Here is a 17,858-nt window from a genome sequence, read left to right as displayed (position 1 = left end):
CGCCTAACTGAGGCTGTGGAAAGAACTTTAAATGAAGTAGTAGGGGTGAATGGGTTCAACAATGGGATAAAGTGAAAGGAAAGGAGAGTGCAGGAGAGGTTATGGAACTGTCTAAAATACAAGCCAGACAAGTTTAGAAAGGACTATGAATTTTAACTTCAGGTAACATGGGGACAAAATGGAAAACAGTCTGTTGGTGTTATATTTGAATGCTAGCAGTATACAAAATAAAGTAGATGATCTTGCATCGCAGTTAGAAATTGGCAGGTATGATGTGGGAAGTCATAAAAGAAGATCACAATTGGGAGCTTAATATTAAAGGATACATGTTATTTTGAAAGGAAGGGCAGGTGGGCAGAGGGGGTGGGGTGGCTCATTTGGTTTAAAAAAAAACTTGAAAAAAATTCTTAAGTCCTGTGTTAGATCTGTCTGTTTAATTATCTTGTTTGCCATTTAACAATTATCACCTTTGTATACAGTACTTTTACATTAGTGTGTCAGCAGAAAAGAGCGAATTTTAGATTTCCAAACTTATTATAGAATTTTTTTGTATTTTGCTGAAGGAAGCAACATATTAAGTAAAAGACCACTTCTGAACTAAACTTGATTACTTTGTAGGTAAAGGGCAGCAAAATAGCATAGTGGTTAACACAATGCTTTTCAGTACCAGCGGTGCGGGATCAATTCCCACCACTGCCTATAAGGAGTTTCTAAGTTCTCATTGTGACCGTGTGCTTCATCCACATCCTTCAGTTTCCTCCCGCAGTCCAAAGACATGCCAGTTGGTAGGTTAATTGGTTGTTGTAAATTGTCCCGTGATTAGGCTAGGATTAAATTGGAGATGGCTGGGCAACACAGCTGAAAAGGCTGGAAGGTCCTATTCTGCAAAAAATAAACAATAAGTCTTTTCAGAGGTGGTCTTCTTGAAGGAGCTATTGCCGAAAAGCTATTGCTGTAAAGTGGAAACAAAGCCAAGAAACCTACGCAGAAAAACACTAGGAATAGGGTGCTGAGCAATGTCAGTGATGCACCATCAATAACTCTAGGAGACTGGAAGTGAATGATAGGCTTTTATTAACAGCAAAAAGGGAGCACGACATCTCGAAGCCTGAGGGAAGAGCAGTGCCCCAATCGCCTTTATACAGACTTATACAGGAGTCTGTGGGAGGAGCCACAGGAGCAGTCAGCAGAGGGGTGTATCCAGACAGGTATACATAGTTTACCACAGTCAGCAAGTGCTCTGGACTGATGAGCTAAAATTTGAAATTTTTGGCTCAAACAGGAGGCAGTGTGTGTGCGCAGAAGAGCTGGAGAGTGCTACATGGATGAATGTCTGCAGCTAACGGTGAAACAGAGCAAATGTTTCTTGTGGATTTGGAGCTGCATTTCTGCAAATGGAGCTGGTGAAATGGTCAGATTTAATGGAATCCTTAATGCTGGTTCTCATCCACCGCACAATACTATCAGAGAGGCATCCGATTGGTCCCAACTACATTCTTCAGCAGGACAATGATCCCAAACACATGACCAAGGTCATAAATAACTACCTTCAACAAAAAGAAGAATAAAGAGTTCTGCAACAGATGTTATGGCCACCACAGAGTTGTGGTCTCAACATCTTTGATGCTGTTGCGGTTACCTGGAGAGACAGAAAGAAGTGATACAGCTGAAATCTGCAGCATTGTGGGAATTCTCCAAGATGCTTGGAACAACCTACCAAATGAGTTTTCCATTCAAACTGTACCTGAGAGAAATGATGCAGTTTTAAGGGCAAAGGGTGATCACACTAAATGTTGATTTCATTTAGTTTCTTACTGTTACTACTCAGTAAATTTATTCATATTTAGGTACTTTTATTTCATTATTTTTGAAAGCATCTTCGCGTTTTTTTTACATGCGCTGAAGACTATTGCACAGTAATTTACAAGTAACTGCTAACAACGATTCTTAATGGCTGTACAAAGTATAATTCTGGAAGTTCTGTACCGCATTAAGTGAATAAATGTTTTCCCCATTGGTTAACTTTTTACTACAGTATTGAATAAGTATTTTCTAATTGATTTTCTCTCTTCTCTATGGAATTTTTCTTACCTCGTGGGTATAAAAATTGCTGTTTTATGATAGGTGCCATCTTTCTCTGTCTTTATTTTCTCACCAAGTAGTAGAGTCTCTTCCACTTGTACATTCATCATATAAGTAAAAAGCTAAGCAGTAATTGGAACAAAATTCATCACTCATACCAAAAATGGTTTCGTCAGTAACCCTGAATCTTTAGCACTCTGTACAAGTGCCATGTGAAAAGTAAAGATGGTGCTCAAAATAGCTTTATCTGTAATTTTGCAAGTTAAAATCTGGGCCGATCTTTTGTTGGCTAGAACTCCCTTCACACCTTAAATTGCCCTGACGGTGATTAAAGGTGTCCTGGGTGGAAACACACTACAAAAAAACCCAAAAAGATAGGATGCAGAATGATAGCTGCAAGCTTGTTACTAGCTGCCTTAAACTAACCAATGACTACAGCTTGTACATCCTCACTGGAATGACTCCAATAGACATCAATATATGAGTCCTTTTAAAGGAGAGTGGGAACAGCAAACTGAAAATGCTCTTACAACTCCAAAAAAAAGTAGTTTGTTGCTTAGGCGTTTGTATTATCACTCCACAGACAGCCACCACTGCAATTATGCATGATTATGGCAGACACAACTTTTAACGGTTTTTTACTAGTGGGCAATGGAAAGGCCACTGTTTATAACTTATCCCAAATGGAGCTTGAGAAGGTGACAGTGAGCTGTTGCCTTGAATTGCCACTGTGCTTCTGGAGATGGTACTCTGCCAGTGCTCTTGAGCAGTGAATCTGGTATTAAGTCTAATGAACGTGACAAACTGGAGATTTATTTCCAATCTGGATGGTATACAACTTGAAGAGAATCTGCAGGTGATAGCATTCTCATGGTCATGATGCATCTGCCCTGTTTGGTGATCGAGGTGCCTGGTATGGAAGCTGCTGTTGGAGTATTCTTGGCAAGCAACTGCAATCAGTACGAACTAGTGGTAAAGAATAAATGTTTAGATGGATGATTAGGAAGCTTTTAAGAACCAACAGAAGGCAACTAAAAATTCATAAAGATGAAAAAGACAGAATATGAAGGTAGCTAGTCAATATTATAAAAGAATTTCATTAGATATATAAATAGAAAAAGAGGCAAGTGTAGATATTGGACCACCGGAAAATTATGCTGGAGAGGTAGTAACGGAGGACAAGGAAATGGCAGACAAACTAAAGAAGTATTTTGCACCAGTCTTCAATGTGAAAAACACTAGCTGTATGTCAGAAGTTTGAATGGGTCAGAGGGCAGAAGTGAGTGAAGTTGTCATTACTAGGGGGAAAGTGCTTGGGAAACTGAAAGGTCTGAAGTTAAATAATTACCTGGACCAGATGGTATACACTCCAAGGCTCTGAAAGAGCTGGCTGAATAGATTGTGGAGGTATTAATAATGATCCTTCAAGAATGAATAGTTTCTGATGTGGACCCAGAGAACTGAAAAGTTGCAAATGTTACTCCCCTCTTCAAGAAGGGAAAGAAGCAGAAGAAAGAAAATGATATGCCAGTTAGTCTGACTTCAGTGGTTGGGATGATGTTGGGGTCAATTGTTAGGGGTGTGGTTTTGGGGTGCTTGGAGGCAAGTGATAAAATAGGCCAAAGTCAGTGTGGTTCCTTAGGGGAAAATCTTCCCTGACATATCTGTTGTAATTCTTTGAAGCAATTACAACTAAGGTTGATGAAGAATGGATGTTGTGAACACACACGAGGCCGTTTAACAAGTTAAGAGCTCATAGTATTACAGGAAAGATACTTGTATGGATAGAGCATTGGCTGATTGGTAGGATGCAAAGAGTGAGAATAAAGGGACCCATTTCTGGTTGGCTGCCATTTACTAGTGATGTTCCACAGGGGTCTGTATTGGGGCTACTGCTTCTTACATTATATGTCAATGATTTGGAAGATGGAATTGATGGCCATGTAGCCAAGTTTATGGATGATACTAAGGTAGATGGTGAGGCAGGTAGTGTTGAGTAAACAGGGAAGTTACAGAAGGATTTAGACAGACTAGGAGAATGGACAAGGAAGTGGCCGGTGGAATAGTGTGTTAGGAAGTGTATGGTCATGCAAATTGGTAGAAGATTGTAGGCTGTTTTCCAAATGGAGAGAAATTGAAAAAAATCGAGGAGCAAAGGGACTTGGGAGTCCTCGTGCAGGATTCCCTAAAGGTTAATTTGCAGGTTGAGTTGGTGGTGAGGATTGCAAATGTGATCTTAGCATTCATTTCAAGAGGACTAGAATAAAAAAGAAAGGATGTAATGTTGAGGCTTTATAAGGCACTGGTGAGACCTCAATTTGAGTATTGTGAGAAATTCTGTGCCCGTTATCTAAGAAAGGATATGTTGACATTAGAAAGGGTTCAAAGGAAGTTCACAAAAAGGATTCTGGGATCGAAAGGCTTATATTAGGGATGTCTCTATTCTCTGGAGTTTTGATGAATATGGGGGGGGGGGGAGAGAAATCTCATTGAAGCCTATTAAATGTTGAAAGGCCTCGATAGAGTGGATGTGGAAGAATGTTTTCTATTGCGGTGGAGTCTAGTACCAGTGGGCACATTCTCAGAATAGAGGGATGTCCATTTGGAATGGAGATACAAATTTATTTAGTCACAGAGTGTTGAATCTGTGGAGGTGAAGTTAATGGGTATACTTAATGCCTTAAGGCAAAGATTGATTCTCGAATAGCCAGGCCATAAAGAGTTATAGGGAGAAGGCAGGAGATTGGGCTGAGGGGGAAATGGGTCAGACCTGATGAAATGATGGAGCAGATTTGATGGGCCAAATGGCCTAATTCTGCTCCTATATCTTTGATCTTATGGAATCACATGGCAATTTGGGTGACAACAATTTACTGTAGAGTAACTTAGTCCTAGTCTTCTATTCTGCTCATCAGCTAATTCGGATTTGACCTCAGACAGAGTGGCTGGGGTCATTCTGAGATGTGGGATTGCAGCAGGAAGCATGTAACACTTTGTTTTTGTTTAACCATTACTTGAGGTCAGGCCAACTTGTGTTTGCAATGTTCTTCATTTGTGGAGATCTTGTTGGAAGAATCCTGATGATCGTAAAACAGTCCTACTTCTAGTTACTTGAAAATGTGGCACAGCCATCAATTGAAGCAGTTAATACGCAACTGAGTGTGGATGGTTTGTTTAGAACCTGCAGGTAGGGGTTTTCTGAGTAAGCAGACGGGCTTGTATGTATCTGCTGATGTGATCATTTTAATCTTTTACTTTATGGAATTTAGAGTTTACGGAATACATAAATGCACTTTGAATTTTCTTTCTTAAATTCAAAGGTTTCTTTCTTAAATTCACAGTGATAAATAAAGTATTTGGTGCTCTCACCCAAAAACATGCTAGTTTAATATAATTGATAGAGGTTAATAGTGAAAATATTGATGTTAGTCATTGCCCTTACAATTACCCATTGAGCAGACTGATTATCATTCCTGGGGCATGGGATTCATACAAAATCACAGAACATATGTTCACTGAGTCATCCTCCACTATCTCAATTAGGATTGTGTAGGTTCATAGGACCTAAGTACCATTTAACATGGTCACTTGGCTAGTAATGCAGAAGAAGAAGCAGAAGCTCTTTGTGATGGAGTGGATATGGAATCAGTAATTTAGCTCAGGTTTAATTGGCTAAAGGATTAGCAAACAATCTGGTTAATCTGAAATGGTGACATCTTATGGAGTACTGAAAGGAGATGGTGAGGTAAATAAAAAAAAAGTCATGGAGTGAAATGTTATTCAACTGATGGAAATAACTTTACAAAAACAATACTTGGCCATGAACTGCTGCTACTTGAGAATGCATGTTAAAATTGCATGAGACATCTCAGCTGGAAATGATATGTAACAGATATGGTTTGTTTCTCAGAAATCCTATGTTAGTTGCCCTCCTTTGAGAGGTGGTACATAGGAATTAAAATCCAGGAAGTAATTTTTTCCTGTATTAATGCTGCTTTTATGTCAACCATTTTGACTATGTTGGAGCTTGAGCCCTGTCATAGGATTTATTTATAATGGCTTTAGTTTAACAAAATAATCCTACTTTGTGCAGAAAAGCTTTCATATTTGTTCCAATTCCTTAGCAAACTTTGTAAAACAATTTGTATTCTATCTGAAGTGCTTGTGATTAGTCAGCTGATTTCCTTCAGTTAAACCGAGGTTTATTAACTAATGTGGATCATAAGTTGAATTTGGAGCTCTATCTTTTTGAAAACTATTTTGTCATGTATAAAAATATTTTTATATAAATGGTATCGTTCATGATCTTAAAATGTGCTCAAGCACTTTATTGCTAACAAAGTACAGTATGTATGATTTGTAGACCCTGTTGTAATGGAGGAAGCACAGTAGCTAAATTGCCCAGAGCAAGTTCACAGATAATGATTAAAAGCAAGTAAATATAACATGTTTTATTTAATAAAAGTTGTCTAAGATTTGGGAGGTGTGCACTGCTCTTGATTGATGTCATTGCATTTTATAGATTTTCATCATGATATTATATAGGGGCTTGAATTTACATGTCATCCAAAAGATGGCATTTCTGACAATGCCAAGTCCAGGTTGCTTGTCCAGTCTGGGAGCCCATGGTCTTGTGGGTCAGCAGAAAGTGTCACCATTCCATTAATCTTGTGTAGCTGGAGGAATTGATTACAAAATGTGACCAATTAACAAGGTGCAAGGAAAACAGAATCTCCACATTCCTTTATTACAATGATTCAATTTGATCTTGTACCAGTCATTGGTGTTCCTGCGTTTTACGATGCATTGCTCTAACAGGAATAGAATGTGATGCAAATATTATTTGAAATATCTCTGTAAAACATTAGGGTACAGTTTAGGACTGGCTAAGAATTTATTGGTTGAGTTAATTGCATTTTACAGCTTGTCTCTTTGAAGCGCTAAAATATGATTTCCGGCACTTTAGAAGCATTAGTGGTCAGGTCTGAGGCTTTTAGCATGTTATTTTTTTCAATGCCACTGGGAAATGGCTATCTCAGACCATACCCTGCACACACATTGTTGTATTGTTCACTGAATATGCAGTGTTGAAATATTAAATTGGTTATGAAAGATATTGATGATTAAGCTGTTTTTGGAACTATTAAAACTCAGTTAGGAGTTGATTTAGTTGAGGGTTATTTGGAGAGTGTACCTTGATAATTGTGTGTGAAATAGATAACAGTAAGCCCTAGCATAATAAATATGTTTTCTTCTCTATTCTGGCATTTTTTTATCTTCACTAATTATAAAGTAAAATTTCATTGTAGGTGTCAGTCTTTTAGCAGCTGTGTTGTGAAGGCACTGGACTATACTGTAACTTGGTTTATTTTTGTATGCTTCACTTGGAAGTTAATCTTTCTTTTAAATTTTATTACAGGAATGGCAGAACTCAATTCAGAAAAATGCCGGTCTGGCATTTATCGAACTTGTTAATGAAGGAAGGTAAGGTTATTTTAAGTAGTTTAATTATTAAGTACAGATCTTTACTAGGCAAAGCTCATTCATGGTTAATAAAGGATTTGCAAGATATTCAGATACATCCTTGTATTTTGAGGACACAGATGGTAGATTATATATTTTATAGTTAATAACATCTGCATAATTTATTAGAAATCAATGAATGTGTTTCATAGTTTCATAGTAACTTTTGCTAGGTACTCCATCAGTGAAAGTAAAGTTTGTCCTTAAATATCTGCCAGGCCAGACTACAGAGCAAATCTTATTTTCTGAGTTATGACAGTGTTCAGTTCACAAAAAGCAGAACTACTTTTTGGGCTTTATTTTCTAATTACTTTTTAAGAATACGCAAAAAAAATAGATCTCTTAGTCATCTACAGTATTTGATACCTAAACTTCTCAATTAGTGTTATATATAAAATGGAATATACATGTGAGTTGTATTATTTTGTGGTTGCCCTGTGCAAAGGAAAAAACATTTTTTCAAAAAAAAAGTTTTTACTATGTTTATGTAATGTTAGTTTTGAGTTTTTTTTTACAAAATCATTTTGGGTAAATTTATTTCCAATTAGAAAAATTAGCATGGAACAAGACCATGTAAATGTATTAAATTGTGGAAGGGTGAAGCTGTTTTATTGTAAGTTTGGCGGGGGTGGGTGTGGGAAGTTAGAGAGCTTAGGATAGGATAGGAGGGAAGCTATGGGGTTTGCTTTTCAATTTGTTCTAGTGGCCAGTGTAAAGTGACATGGGTTTTGGATTACATTATGAAGACCTGGCCTGTTATTATTTCTCATTATATGGTCTTGACCTGTTTTGACCTTTTGCAAAAGAATTTGGCCCTTGATTAATGTTTTATGAGCACTGATAACATGAAGATTTTGAGCTCATAAGTGAGTTGGTAAGGTCCATCTGGATTAGATGTTAATCATTAACTAATCAATTAGTGATGAAGGAGTGTAAACAATTACCAACCATGTTTTTTGTGATGAGCTGTGCTGAGGGAGTACTGTAAGGTCTTCCACTAAGTTCATGTGGTTAAATAATCCAATCAGGAATTATTTTAACCGAACTAATAGAGTGATCCCATAATTATTCTGAACTTCACATATTGATGAAGAATAGTCAGTCTTAAATTGAGAGGAAATGATATGGTGAACTTGTATTTGCTATTGTCCTTGTGCCCATGTAATTCAAGAGGCAACCATCATTTTTTTCATTATTATCCACCAAACACCTAAATTGCAATGGTCCATTTATGATGTTGGTAATAAACCACTCATTAAGTTTAACAATCCACAGTTGACCATTAAGGTTAGAGTTTCCTGCAGCTTCTTCCCAATAATCCATCTGTATTGAGAAAATGTCAGGACTGACTATGACGTTTTATTTATTTCCGAGTGGATTATACTTAAATCATTTTAAGTAAGACAATAGTATAATTGTCTTTGTTTTATACACAAAATTACTGAAGGTTAAAAGGATGTTATTTGAATTTTTTTGAATCTATATCAACAGCTGCAAACAAGTTGCATGGGGAAATGAATCAATAGGCTTTGCTGCACTAAGAACAGCTGATAGCTTAGAGTTTTAAACTTGGAAAGGTGTTAAGTGCACTAACTCAGCTAAGATGAGGCTTGGTCCCTTCGATCACTACCCTTTGTTTTCTATAGACAAGCCAGTTCTGAATCCAAGCAGCCAATTTACCATGGATCCAAGCATTTTTATCTTCTGGATGAGCCTTCCATGAGAGACCTTGTCAAACACCTTACTAAAATCCATATAAGCATCATTTATGGCTTTACCTTCGTTAATCACCATTGTCACCTTGTCAAAAAAACTCACATCAAGGTAGTAAGACACGACTTGCCCCGCAGAAAGCCATGCTGGCTCTCCCTAATCAGGCCTTGGTTTTCCAAATGCTCATAAATTGTCTCCATAAGAACTCTGTCCAGTAACTCTGGTGTGAGACTCATCGGTCTCTAGTTTCCAGGGTTATCCCTGGTTCCTATCGTGAATACTGGGCTCCGGGACCATGTCTGTGGCTGGAGAGGATATGAAGATTTGTCAAGGCCCAGCAATCTCTTCTCTTGCCTCTCCCAATAGCTTAGGGTATATTCCGTCAGGCCCTGGGAACTTACCACCTTAATGCTCTTGAAGAGACCCAACACAACCTTCTCCTTTTCTTCAAAATGCCCTAGCATATTAATATGCTTGGCACTGATCTCCCTATCCTCCATGTCTATCTCCTCGGTAAATACCAATGTAAAGTATTCATTAAGGACCTCACCTACTTCCTCCACATCCAAGCAAATGTTCCCCCTTTATCCTTGAGCGGTCCTATCCTCTCCCTCTTTGTCCTCTTGTTCTTGATGTATATTATCTGCTAGTAGAATGAGGAAAAAGTCAGAAAATGAACATGTTTTAAGTTGCATTGAAGGGATGAAACTGGACAGAATGCTGGAACTCAACTTGGGCACCGGAAATGACAATGGGAAAAACTTGCGCTGTTGACCCTGTAATGTCCTCTTTATTAGCATCTAGGGGCCAAAACTGGATGAGCTAGCTCACAGCCTAGTCAGGTAACAGCCTGACATTGTCATTCTCAGAGAATCATACCTTACAATCAATGTCCCAAACACCACTATCTACATCCCTGATTATGTCTGTCCTGGGCAGGGCAGAAAAAGCAGATGTGCAGTGGTATTTAAGTGGAGGAAACTGTCCTGGGAGTCCTCACCATTGATTCCAGATCCCATGAAATCTCATAGAACCTGGTTAAACTTGCCTAAGAAGCCTTTTGACTGCCCTTCCACCTGGCTTGATGAATCAATGCTTCTCCATACAGCACACCACTTGATAAAGAACACTGAGAATGGCAGAGATACAGAACGTACTCTGGGTGGGGTAACTCAGTAGCACATCTTCTGATCAAGCTAAACAAGAACTCTAAGAAATTGCTGCTAGATTGGGTCTGTGGCAGGTATTGAAGCAACCACAAGATGGAAAAACCTACATGATCTTATCATCAATTTATTTATCACAGATAAATTTCTTCATAACATTATTTGTCAGACTGACCACTGTACAGGCCTTATGGAAATGAAATTCCACATTCACAGTGAAAATGTGCTTCATTGTTTTGTTTGGGGCTACCATCATATTAAATGGGGCAGTCCGTGGAGAGATGTAAGCGCTCAGGACTAGCTACTTGTAATGCTTGGGATCAACCCTGGTTCAATAAAGGATTCAGGGTGGCATACAAAGAGCAGTACCAGGTACAGGTCAGCTAAAAAGCACAGCAGCTTCCAAGGTCAGTACAATCAACAAAAATGTCTTAATGCATTTAAACGAACTATCGCTGCTTAAAAGCAACGGAAACAATATGGTCTGTGGTCGGAAGGGCCCATGGAGAAAACCTCAGAGAAAGATCAGGATTACAAGTGCTTTTAAGAAAATGGTGTTTTAAACTCCCTATACCGACGATCTTGTTGGCGAACGTGCAGTCTCTGGTGAATAATATCAATGATCTCAGAGCCAGGGTGCTGAATCAGAAGGACATTAGTACCCCATGTGCCCTTTGTTTCACGGAATCCTGGTTAACCCCTACTGTACTGGATGCAGTGATTCAGATCGCCGGGTTTACTAAACACCGTCAGGATAGATCTATAGAGTCTCTCAGGAGCAGAGGTGGAGGAGTATGCCTCATGATCAACTCTTCTTGGTGCACGAATGTACCAGTGCTGTCCTAATTCTGCTCACCATTCCTGGAATATCTAGCAGTAATGTGTCATCCTTTCTGGGATCATTCTGGTAGCAGTTTACATTCCACCTCAGGCTAATGTCAAGCAGGCTTCAGATGATCTGAGCAATGGGATCAACGTGCATGAAACAGCACACCCTAACACCTTCATTGTTTTGGGAGATTTTAACAAGGGCAGTTTGAAAAAATCACTAAAAAATTACCGTCAACAGATCACTTGCAATTCCAGAGTAAACAACACACTGGACCATTGTTACACCACTATCAAGAATGCCTATCGTGCTATTCCACGCCGTGACTTGGGAAGTCTGATCACCTAGCTGTACTTCTACTCCCGGAGTATAAGTAGAGACTGAAGACTGCAGCACCAGTAGTAAGGACCAAAAAAATTTGGCCAAGGGAAGCACAGGAGAGCTTATAGTACTGCTTTGAATCGGTGGGCTGGACTGTATTCAGGGATTCATCTTGGAATCTGGATGAGTATGCTGCAGTTGTTAGCAATTTCATTAAAACCTGCGTGTAAGAGAGTGTGCCTACGAAGACTTACTGTAGATTCCCAAACTAAAAGCCGTGGATGAACCAGGAGGTACGTTGTCTGCTGAAGGCTAGATCTGTAGCATTCAAGTCTGGCAACCCAGGCCTGTACTAAAAAAAACCCAGGAATGATTTGTGGAGGGCTATTTCAATGGCGAAGGGACAATTTCGAACAAGGTTGGAGGCGATATCAGATGCACGGCAACTCTGGCAGGGACTGCAAGACATTACTTCCTACAAAATGAAACCCAATAGTATGAATGGCAGCGATGCTTCACTACCAGATGAACTCAATGCCTTCTATGCACACTTTGAAAGGGAGAACACAACTACAGCTGTGAAGATCCCAGCTGCACCTGATGACGTTGGGATCTCTGTCTCAGAGGCTCATGTTAGACTGTCTTTAAAAGGAGTGAACTCTCGCAAGGCAGAAGGTCCGGATAGAGTACCTGGTAAGGCCCTGAAAACTTGTGCCAACCAACTAGCGGGAGTATTCAAGGTAATTTTCAACCTCTCGCTGCTACGGGCAGAAGATCCCACTTGCTTCAAAAAGGCAATGATTATACCAGTGCCAAAGAAGAATAATGTGGGCTGCATTAATGACTGTTGCCTGGTAGCTCTCACATCGACAATGAAGAAATGCTTTGAGAGGTTGTTTATGACTAGACTGAACTCCTGCCTCAGCAAGGATCTGGACCCATTGCAATTTGCCTATCGTCACAATAGGTCAACAGCAGATGCAATCTCAGTGACTGTTCACATGGCTTTAGACCACCTGGACAGCACAAAAACCTACGTCAGGATGCTGTTCATCGACTATAGGTCAGCATTTAGTACCGTCATTCCCACAATCCAGATTGAGAAGTTGCAGAACCTGGGCCTCTGTATCTCCCTCTGCAGTTGGATCCCAGACTTCCTAACCGGAAGACCACAGTCTGTGCGGATTGGTGATAACATATCCTCCTCGCTGACCATCAACAGTAGCGCACTTCAGGGGTGTGTGCTTACCCACTGCTCTACTCTTTGTATACACATGACTGTGTGGCTAGGCATAGCTCAAATACCATCTGCAAATTTGCTGACGATACAACCATTGTTGATAGAATCTCAGGTAGTGACAAGAGGGCGTGCAGGAGATAGATAGATAGATACATACTTTATTCATCCCCAAGGGGAAATTCAACATTTTTCCAGTGTCCCATACACTTATTGTAGCAAAACTAATTCCATAGAGTATTTAACTCAGTATAAATATGATATGCATCTAAAATCACCCTCCCAAAAAGCATTAATAAAGGAGTGAGATATGCCAACTAGTGGAATGGTGTCACAGCAACAACCTGCCATTCAACGTCAGTAAGACGAAAGAGCTGATTGTGGACTTAAGGAAGGGTAAGATGAAGGAACACATACCGATCCTCATAGAGGGATCAGAAGTGGAGAGAGTGAGCAGCTTCAAGTTCCTGGGTGTCAAGATCTCTGAGGATCTAACCCAATACATTGATATAGGCATAAAGAAGGCAAGACAGTGGCTATACTTTAATAGGAGTTTGAAGCAATTTGTCATGTCAACAAATACACTCAGAAACTTCTATAGTTGTACCATGGAGTGCATTCTGACAGGCTGCATCACTGTCTGGTATAGAGGGGCTACTGCACAGGACCGAAAGAAGCTGCAGAAGGTTGTAATTCTACTCAGCTTTGTCTTGGGCACCAGCCTACAAAGTATCCAGGACATCTTTAGGGAGAAGTGTCTCAGAAAGGCAGCATCCATTATTGAAGACCTCCAGCACCCAGGGCATGCTCTTTTCTTATTGTTACCATCAGGTAGGAGGTACAGAAACCTGAAGTCACACACTCAGCGATTCAGGAACAGCTTCTTCCCCTCTGCCATCCGATTCCTGAATGGACATTGAAGCTTTGGACACTACCTCACTTTTTAAATATGCGGCATTTCTGTTTTCACATTTTTAAATAATCTATTCAATATACATAATTTATTTACTTATGTATTATTCTGTTTTTTATTATTATTATTACATTATCTCTCTGCTAGATTATGTATTGCATTGAACTGCTGCTGCTAAATTAACAAATTTCAAGTCAGCTGCTGGCGATGATGAACCTGATTCTGATTCTGATAATCAAAAATCTTACTGGAGCAGACACCACATTATCACTGATGAGAGAGTCTAGCACATCAGTGCAAGAGTGAAAGCTGAATCATTTGCAAGAATTTTCAGCCAACAGTGCTGAGTCAATAATTTATCTTGGCCTCTTCCACTGGTCCCTTGCACCTTAAATACCGCTCTTCATCCAAATGGATTCACTCCATGTGGTATTAATAAATGGATGAAGTTTTAATAGTGCAAAGGCTATGGGCCCTGACAACATTTCTGCAGATATGTTTCAGAATTTGCCACACTCTTGGCTAAGCCATTCCAGTACAGCTGCAACACTGGCATCAGTACTGGCAATTCAGGCCTCTTTAAAGCTTTAGTTTACAAGGTCGGGTGAGAGGAGCTGCTTTTGACGTCAAGGCAGTATTGATGGAGTATGCCATCAAGGGCCCTTTGCCAAATTGGGCTCAATGGGAATCAGAAGGAAAGCCTTCAGCTGGTTGGAATCATACTTAGCACAAAAGTAGGATGGTTGTGGTGGATGGACACTTAGTCTCAACCACAGACTAACTGCAGCAGATCCTCAGAGAGGTATCCAAATTATCCTCAGATGCTTTATCATAAACTTTCTTTCAGTCATGAGGTCAGATTTAGGGATGTTTGCAGATAATTGTCCACTACAAAATGCAGCAAGACCTGGAGAATATCCAGGACTGGACTGGTAGGTGGCAAGGAATATTCATGCCACTTATTTGCCTTGCAGTGACATCCAACAAGAAAAATATCAATCTATTGCCTCCTTACATTCAGTCACATTACCACTACTTTCAAATAGTAATCTGGGATTACTATTGAAAAGGAAATGAAGTGGTCATATACGTACATAATGTAGCTATGAAGCAGGTTAGAGTCCTGCAGTACAAGATCGACTTAAAAATTTTGCAAAGTCTGTCCACCTCTTGAACCTGAGACAGGAGAGTGATGGAGTTGGCTGGATGAATGCAGCTCCAACAATATTCAAGAAAAAATTAGCTTTATTTGTCAAAACATTGAACATAGAAACATACTGTACAGAGAAATCCACTGTTTTGCGTCAACATCCAGCACATACTGGCGATATACTGGGCCCAGAATTGTTGACATTACAGCCCTTCTGATAGGCACACTATGCACAACTACTCATTTACTCCAAATCCATGACCTCTACTAGCTACAAGAGCAAAGACCCCAAAAGCACAGAAACACCACCAACTGAAAGGTGCCCTCCTAGCCACACACCATCCTGACTTGGAAGTATAAATGGCTATTCCTTTGCTGCTATTGGCTCAAAATCTTTGTACTTCCTCTCGAACAGCATTGTGAGCATATCCACACCTCAAGGACTGCAGCACTTCAAGAAGACAGCTCACCACTATCATCTTAAGGACTGCAGAAATTAGACAATTAAATGCTGGGTCAGCCTGTGAAGTCCACATTTTTGGAATGAATTATAAAAACACTTCATGCCACTTTCTGAACAATCAAGCTACTATCTTTCAGACATAGCAACTTCATGATTCAGTGCAGAGCAGATTTGAAGGCCGAGTGACCTAATTCTGTTCAGGTCTTGTGTCTTATTTCCTTAGGATACCTTCCCTCCCTATTGTTGAGCTTCAGGGATGGCTTCCTTCCACTTCCTCCCCAGACTCTCTTGTATGATGCTTAAATCAATTCTTCTGGCACAGAGTTTAATTCTTCTTGCTCCTCTTTATTTTCCCCCTTCCCAATCCCTTCACATTAGCATCCATGATACCCTTGATGTTCTACAGACTTTCATGGTTTCCTTTATCTTGGTCTTGGTTCATTTTCATTACGTACAGCAAAAGTTTGGGCACCCACCCCGGTCAAAATTTCTGTTACTGTGAATAGCTAAGTGAGTAAAAGATGACCCAATTTCCAAAAGGCATAAAGTTAAAGATGACACATTTCTTTAATATTTTAAGCAAGATTACTTTTTTATTTCCATCGTTTACATTTTCAAAATAACAAAAAAGGAAAAGGGCCCGAAGCAAATGTTTGGGCACCCTGCATGGTCAGTATTTCGTAACACCCCCTTTGGTAAGTATCACAGCTTGTAAACACTTTCTGAAGCCAGCTAAGAGTCTTTCAATTCTTGTTTGGGGGATTTTCACCCATTCTTCCTTGCAAAAGGCTTCTAGTTTTGTGAGATTCTTGGGCTGTCTTGCATGCACTGCTCTTTTGAGGTCTATCCACAGATTTTCGATGACGTTTAGGTCGGGGGACCTGTGAGGGCCATGGCAAAACCTTCAGTTTGCGCCTCTTGAGGTAGTCCATTGTGGATTTTGAGGTGTGTTTAGGATCATTATCCTGTTGTACAAGCCATCCTCTTTTCATCTTCAGCTTTTTTACAGACAGTGTGATGTTTGCTTCCAGAATTTGCTGGTATTTAATTGAATTCATTCTTCCCTCTACCAGTGAAATGTTCCCCATGCCACTGGCTGCAATACAAGCCCAAAGCATGATCAACCCACCCACGTGCTTAACAGTTGGAGAGGTGTTCTTTTCATGAAATTCTGCACCCTTTCTTCTCCAAACATACCTTTGCTCATTGCAGCCAAAATGTTCTATTTTAACTTCATCAATCCTCAATACTTGTTTCCAAAATGTATCAGGCTTGTTTAGATGTTCATTTGCAAACTTGTGACGCTGAATTTTGTGGTGAGGATCATGAAAGGATTTCTTCTGATGGATGACTCCTCCATGAAGGTCATATTTGTGCAGGTGTCGCTGTACAGTAGAACAGTACACCACTACTTCAGAGTCTGCTAAATCTTCCTGAAGGTCTTTTGCAGTCAGACTTGCTTTTCTAGCAATCCTATGAGCGGTTCTCTAGGAAAGTTTTCTTGGTCTTCCAGACCTCAATGACCTCCACTGTTCCTGTTAACTGCCATTTCTTAATTACAGTATGAACTAAGGAAACAGCTACCTGAAAATGCTTTGCTATCTTCTTGTAGCCTTCTCCTGCTTTGTGGGCTTCATTTATTTAATTTTCAGAGTGCTAGGCAGCTGCTTAGAGGAGCCCATGGCTGCTGATTGTTGGAACAAGGTTTGAGGAGTCAGGGTGTTTATAAAGCTTTGAAATTTGTATCACCTGGCCTTTCCTAACAATGACTGTGAACAAACCATAGCTAATTAAAGTCTGAGCCCTTGGTAAAAGTTATCTGAGAGCTCAAATCTCTTGGGGTGCCCAAATTTTTGCATGATGCTCCTTTCCTTTTTTGTACAAAATAAAAATAATACATTAATCCTGCTTAAAATGTTGAGAAGAATGTTTCATCTTTAACTTTATGACTTTTGGAGATCAGTTCATCTGCTTCTCACTTAGCTATTCATAGTAACAGAAATTTTGACCAGGGGTGCCCAAACTTTTGCATGCCATTGTATATCCAATATCTCTGCAACTCTCCCGTATGTCAAGATGGCCAGAGGGACCTTTGCCTCTTTCCTTGATGAAAGTCTAATAATATCCCTCTATCATCATTCTCCTCCACTTGGCTTAACTCATTTTCAAATTCAGTAACTACTTGATGAACTTTACTTACTTTTTCCAACAATAAGTGTAGCTGCAGGAACCATTATGAGACCAAGCCGTACAAGTTTCTTGAAGTATATCTGAAAATAAACTTGTTTCAGTCAGGTTCTGAGCCTCTTTTTAATCACCTTTTGTTGCATTGATGACTGTGGTGCTTTCTGTTTTGGTAAAGAACATACATTTTTCATAATTTTTGCTCCCTATTTTTACCTTGCAACATTAGGAAGGAACTGTTTGTTCCACAATCCTTCCATCTCTACAAATAGTCTCT

The 17,858-nt window shown here is 39.6% G+C and overlaps 1 protein-coding gene across 1 annotated transcript in view; it reads left to right on the top strand.

Moving 5' to 3' along the window:
* lrba (LPS-responsive vesicle trafficking, beach and anchor containing) overlaps positions 1-17,858 on the top strand; it is an 817,631-nt gene that overhangs the window by 254,812 nt on the left and 544,961 nt on the right. Inside the window, exon 34 of the mRNA XM_059965020.1 lies at positions 7,502-7,566. Within this exon, the coding sequence (XP_059821003.1) occupies positions 7,502-7,566 (65 nt within the window). The remainder of the gene's footprint in view (positions 1-7,501; positions 7,567-17,858) is intronic.

Source organism: Hypanus sabinus, chromosome 3, assembly GCF_030144855.1.
Source record: "Hypanus sabinus isolate sHypSab1 chromosome 3, sHypSab1.hap1, whole genome shotgun sequence".
NCBI classification, from domain to species: domain Eukaryota; kingdom Metazoa; phylum Chordata; class Chondrichthyes; order Myliobatiformes; family Dasyatidae; genus Hypanus; species Hypanus sabinus.
Note: the sequence above shows the minus strand (reverse complement) of the source record. Positions and strands in the feature narration are given on the sequence as shown.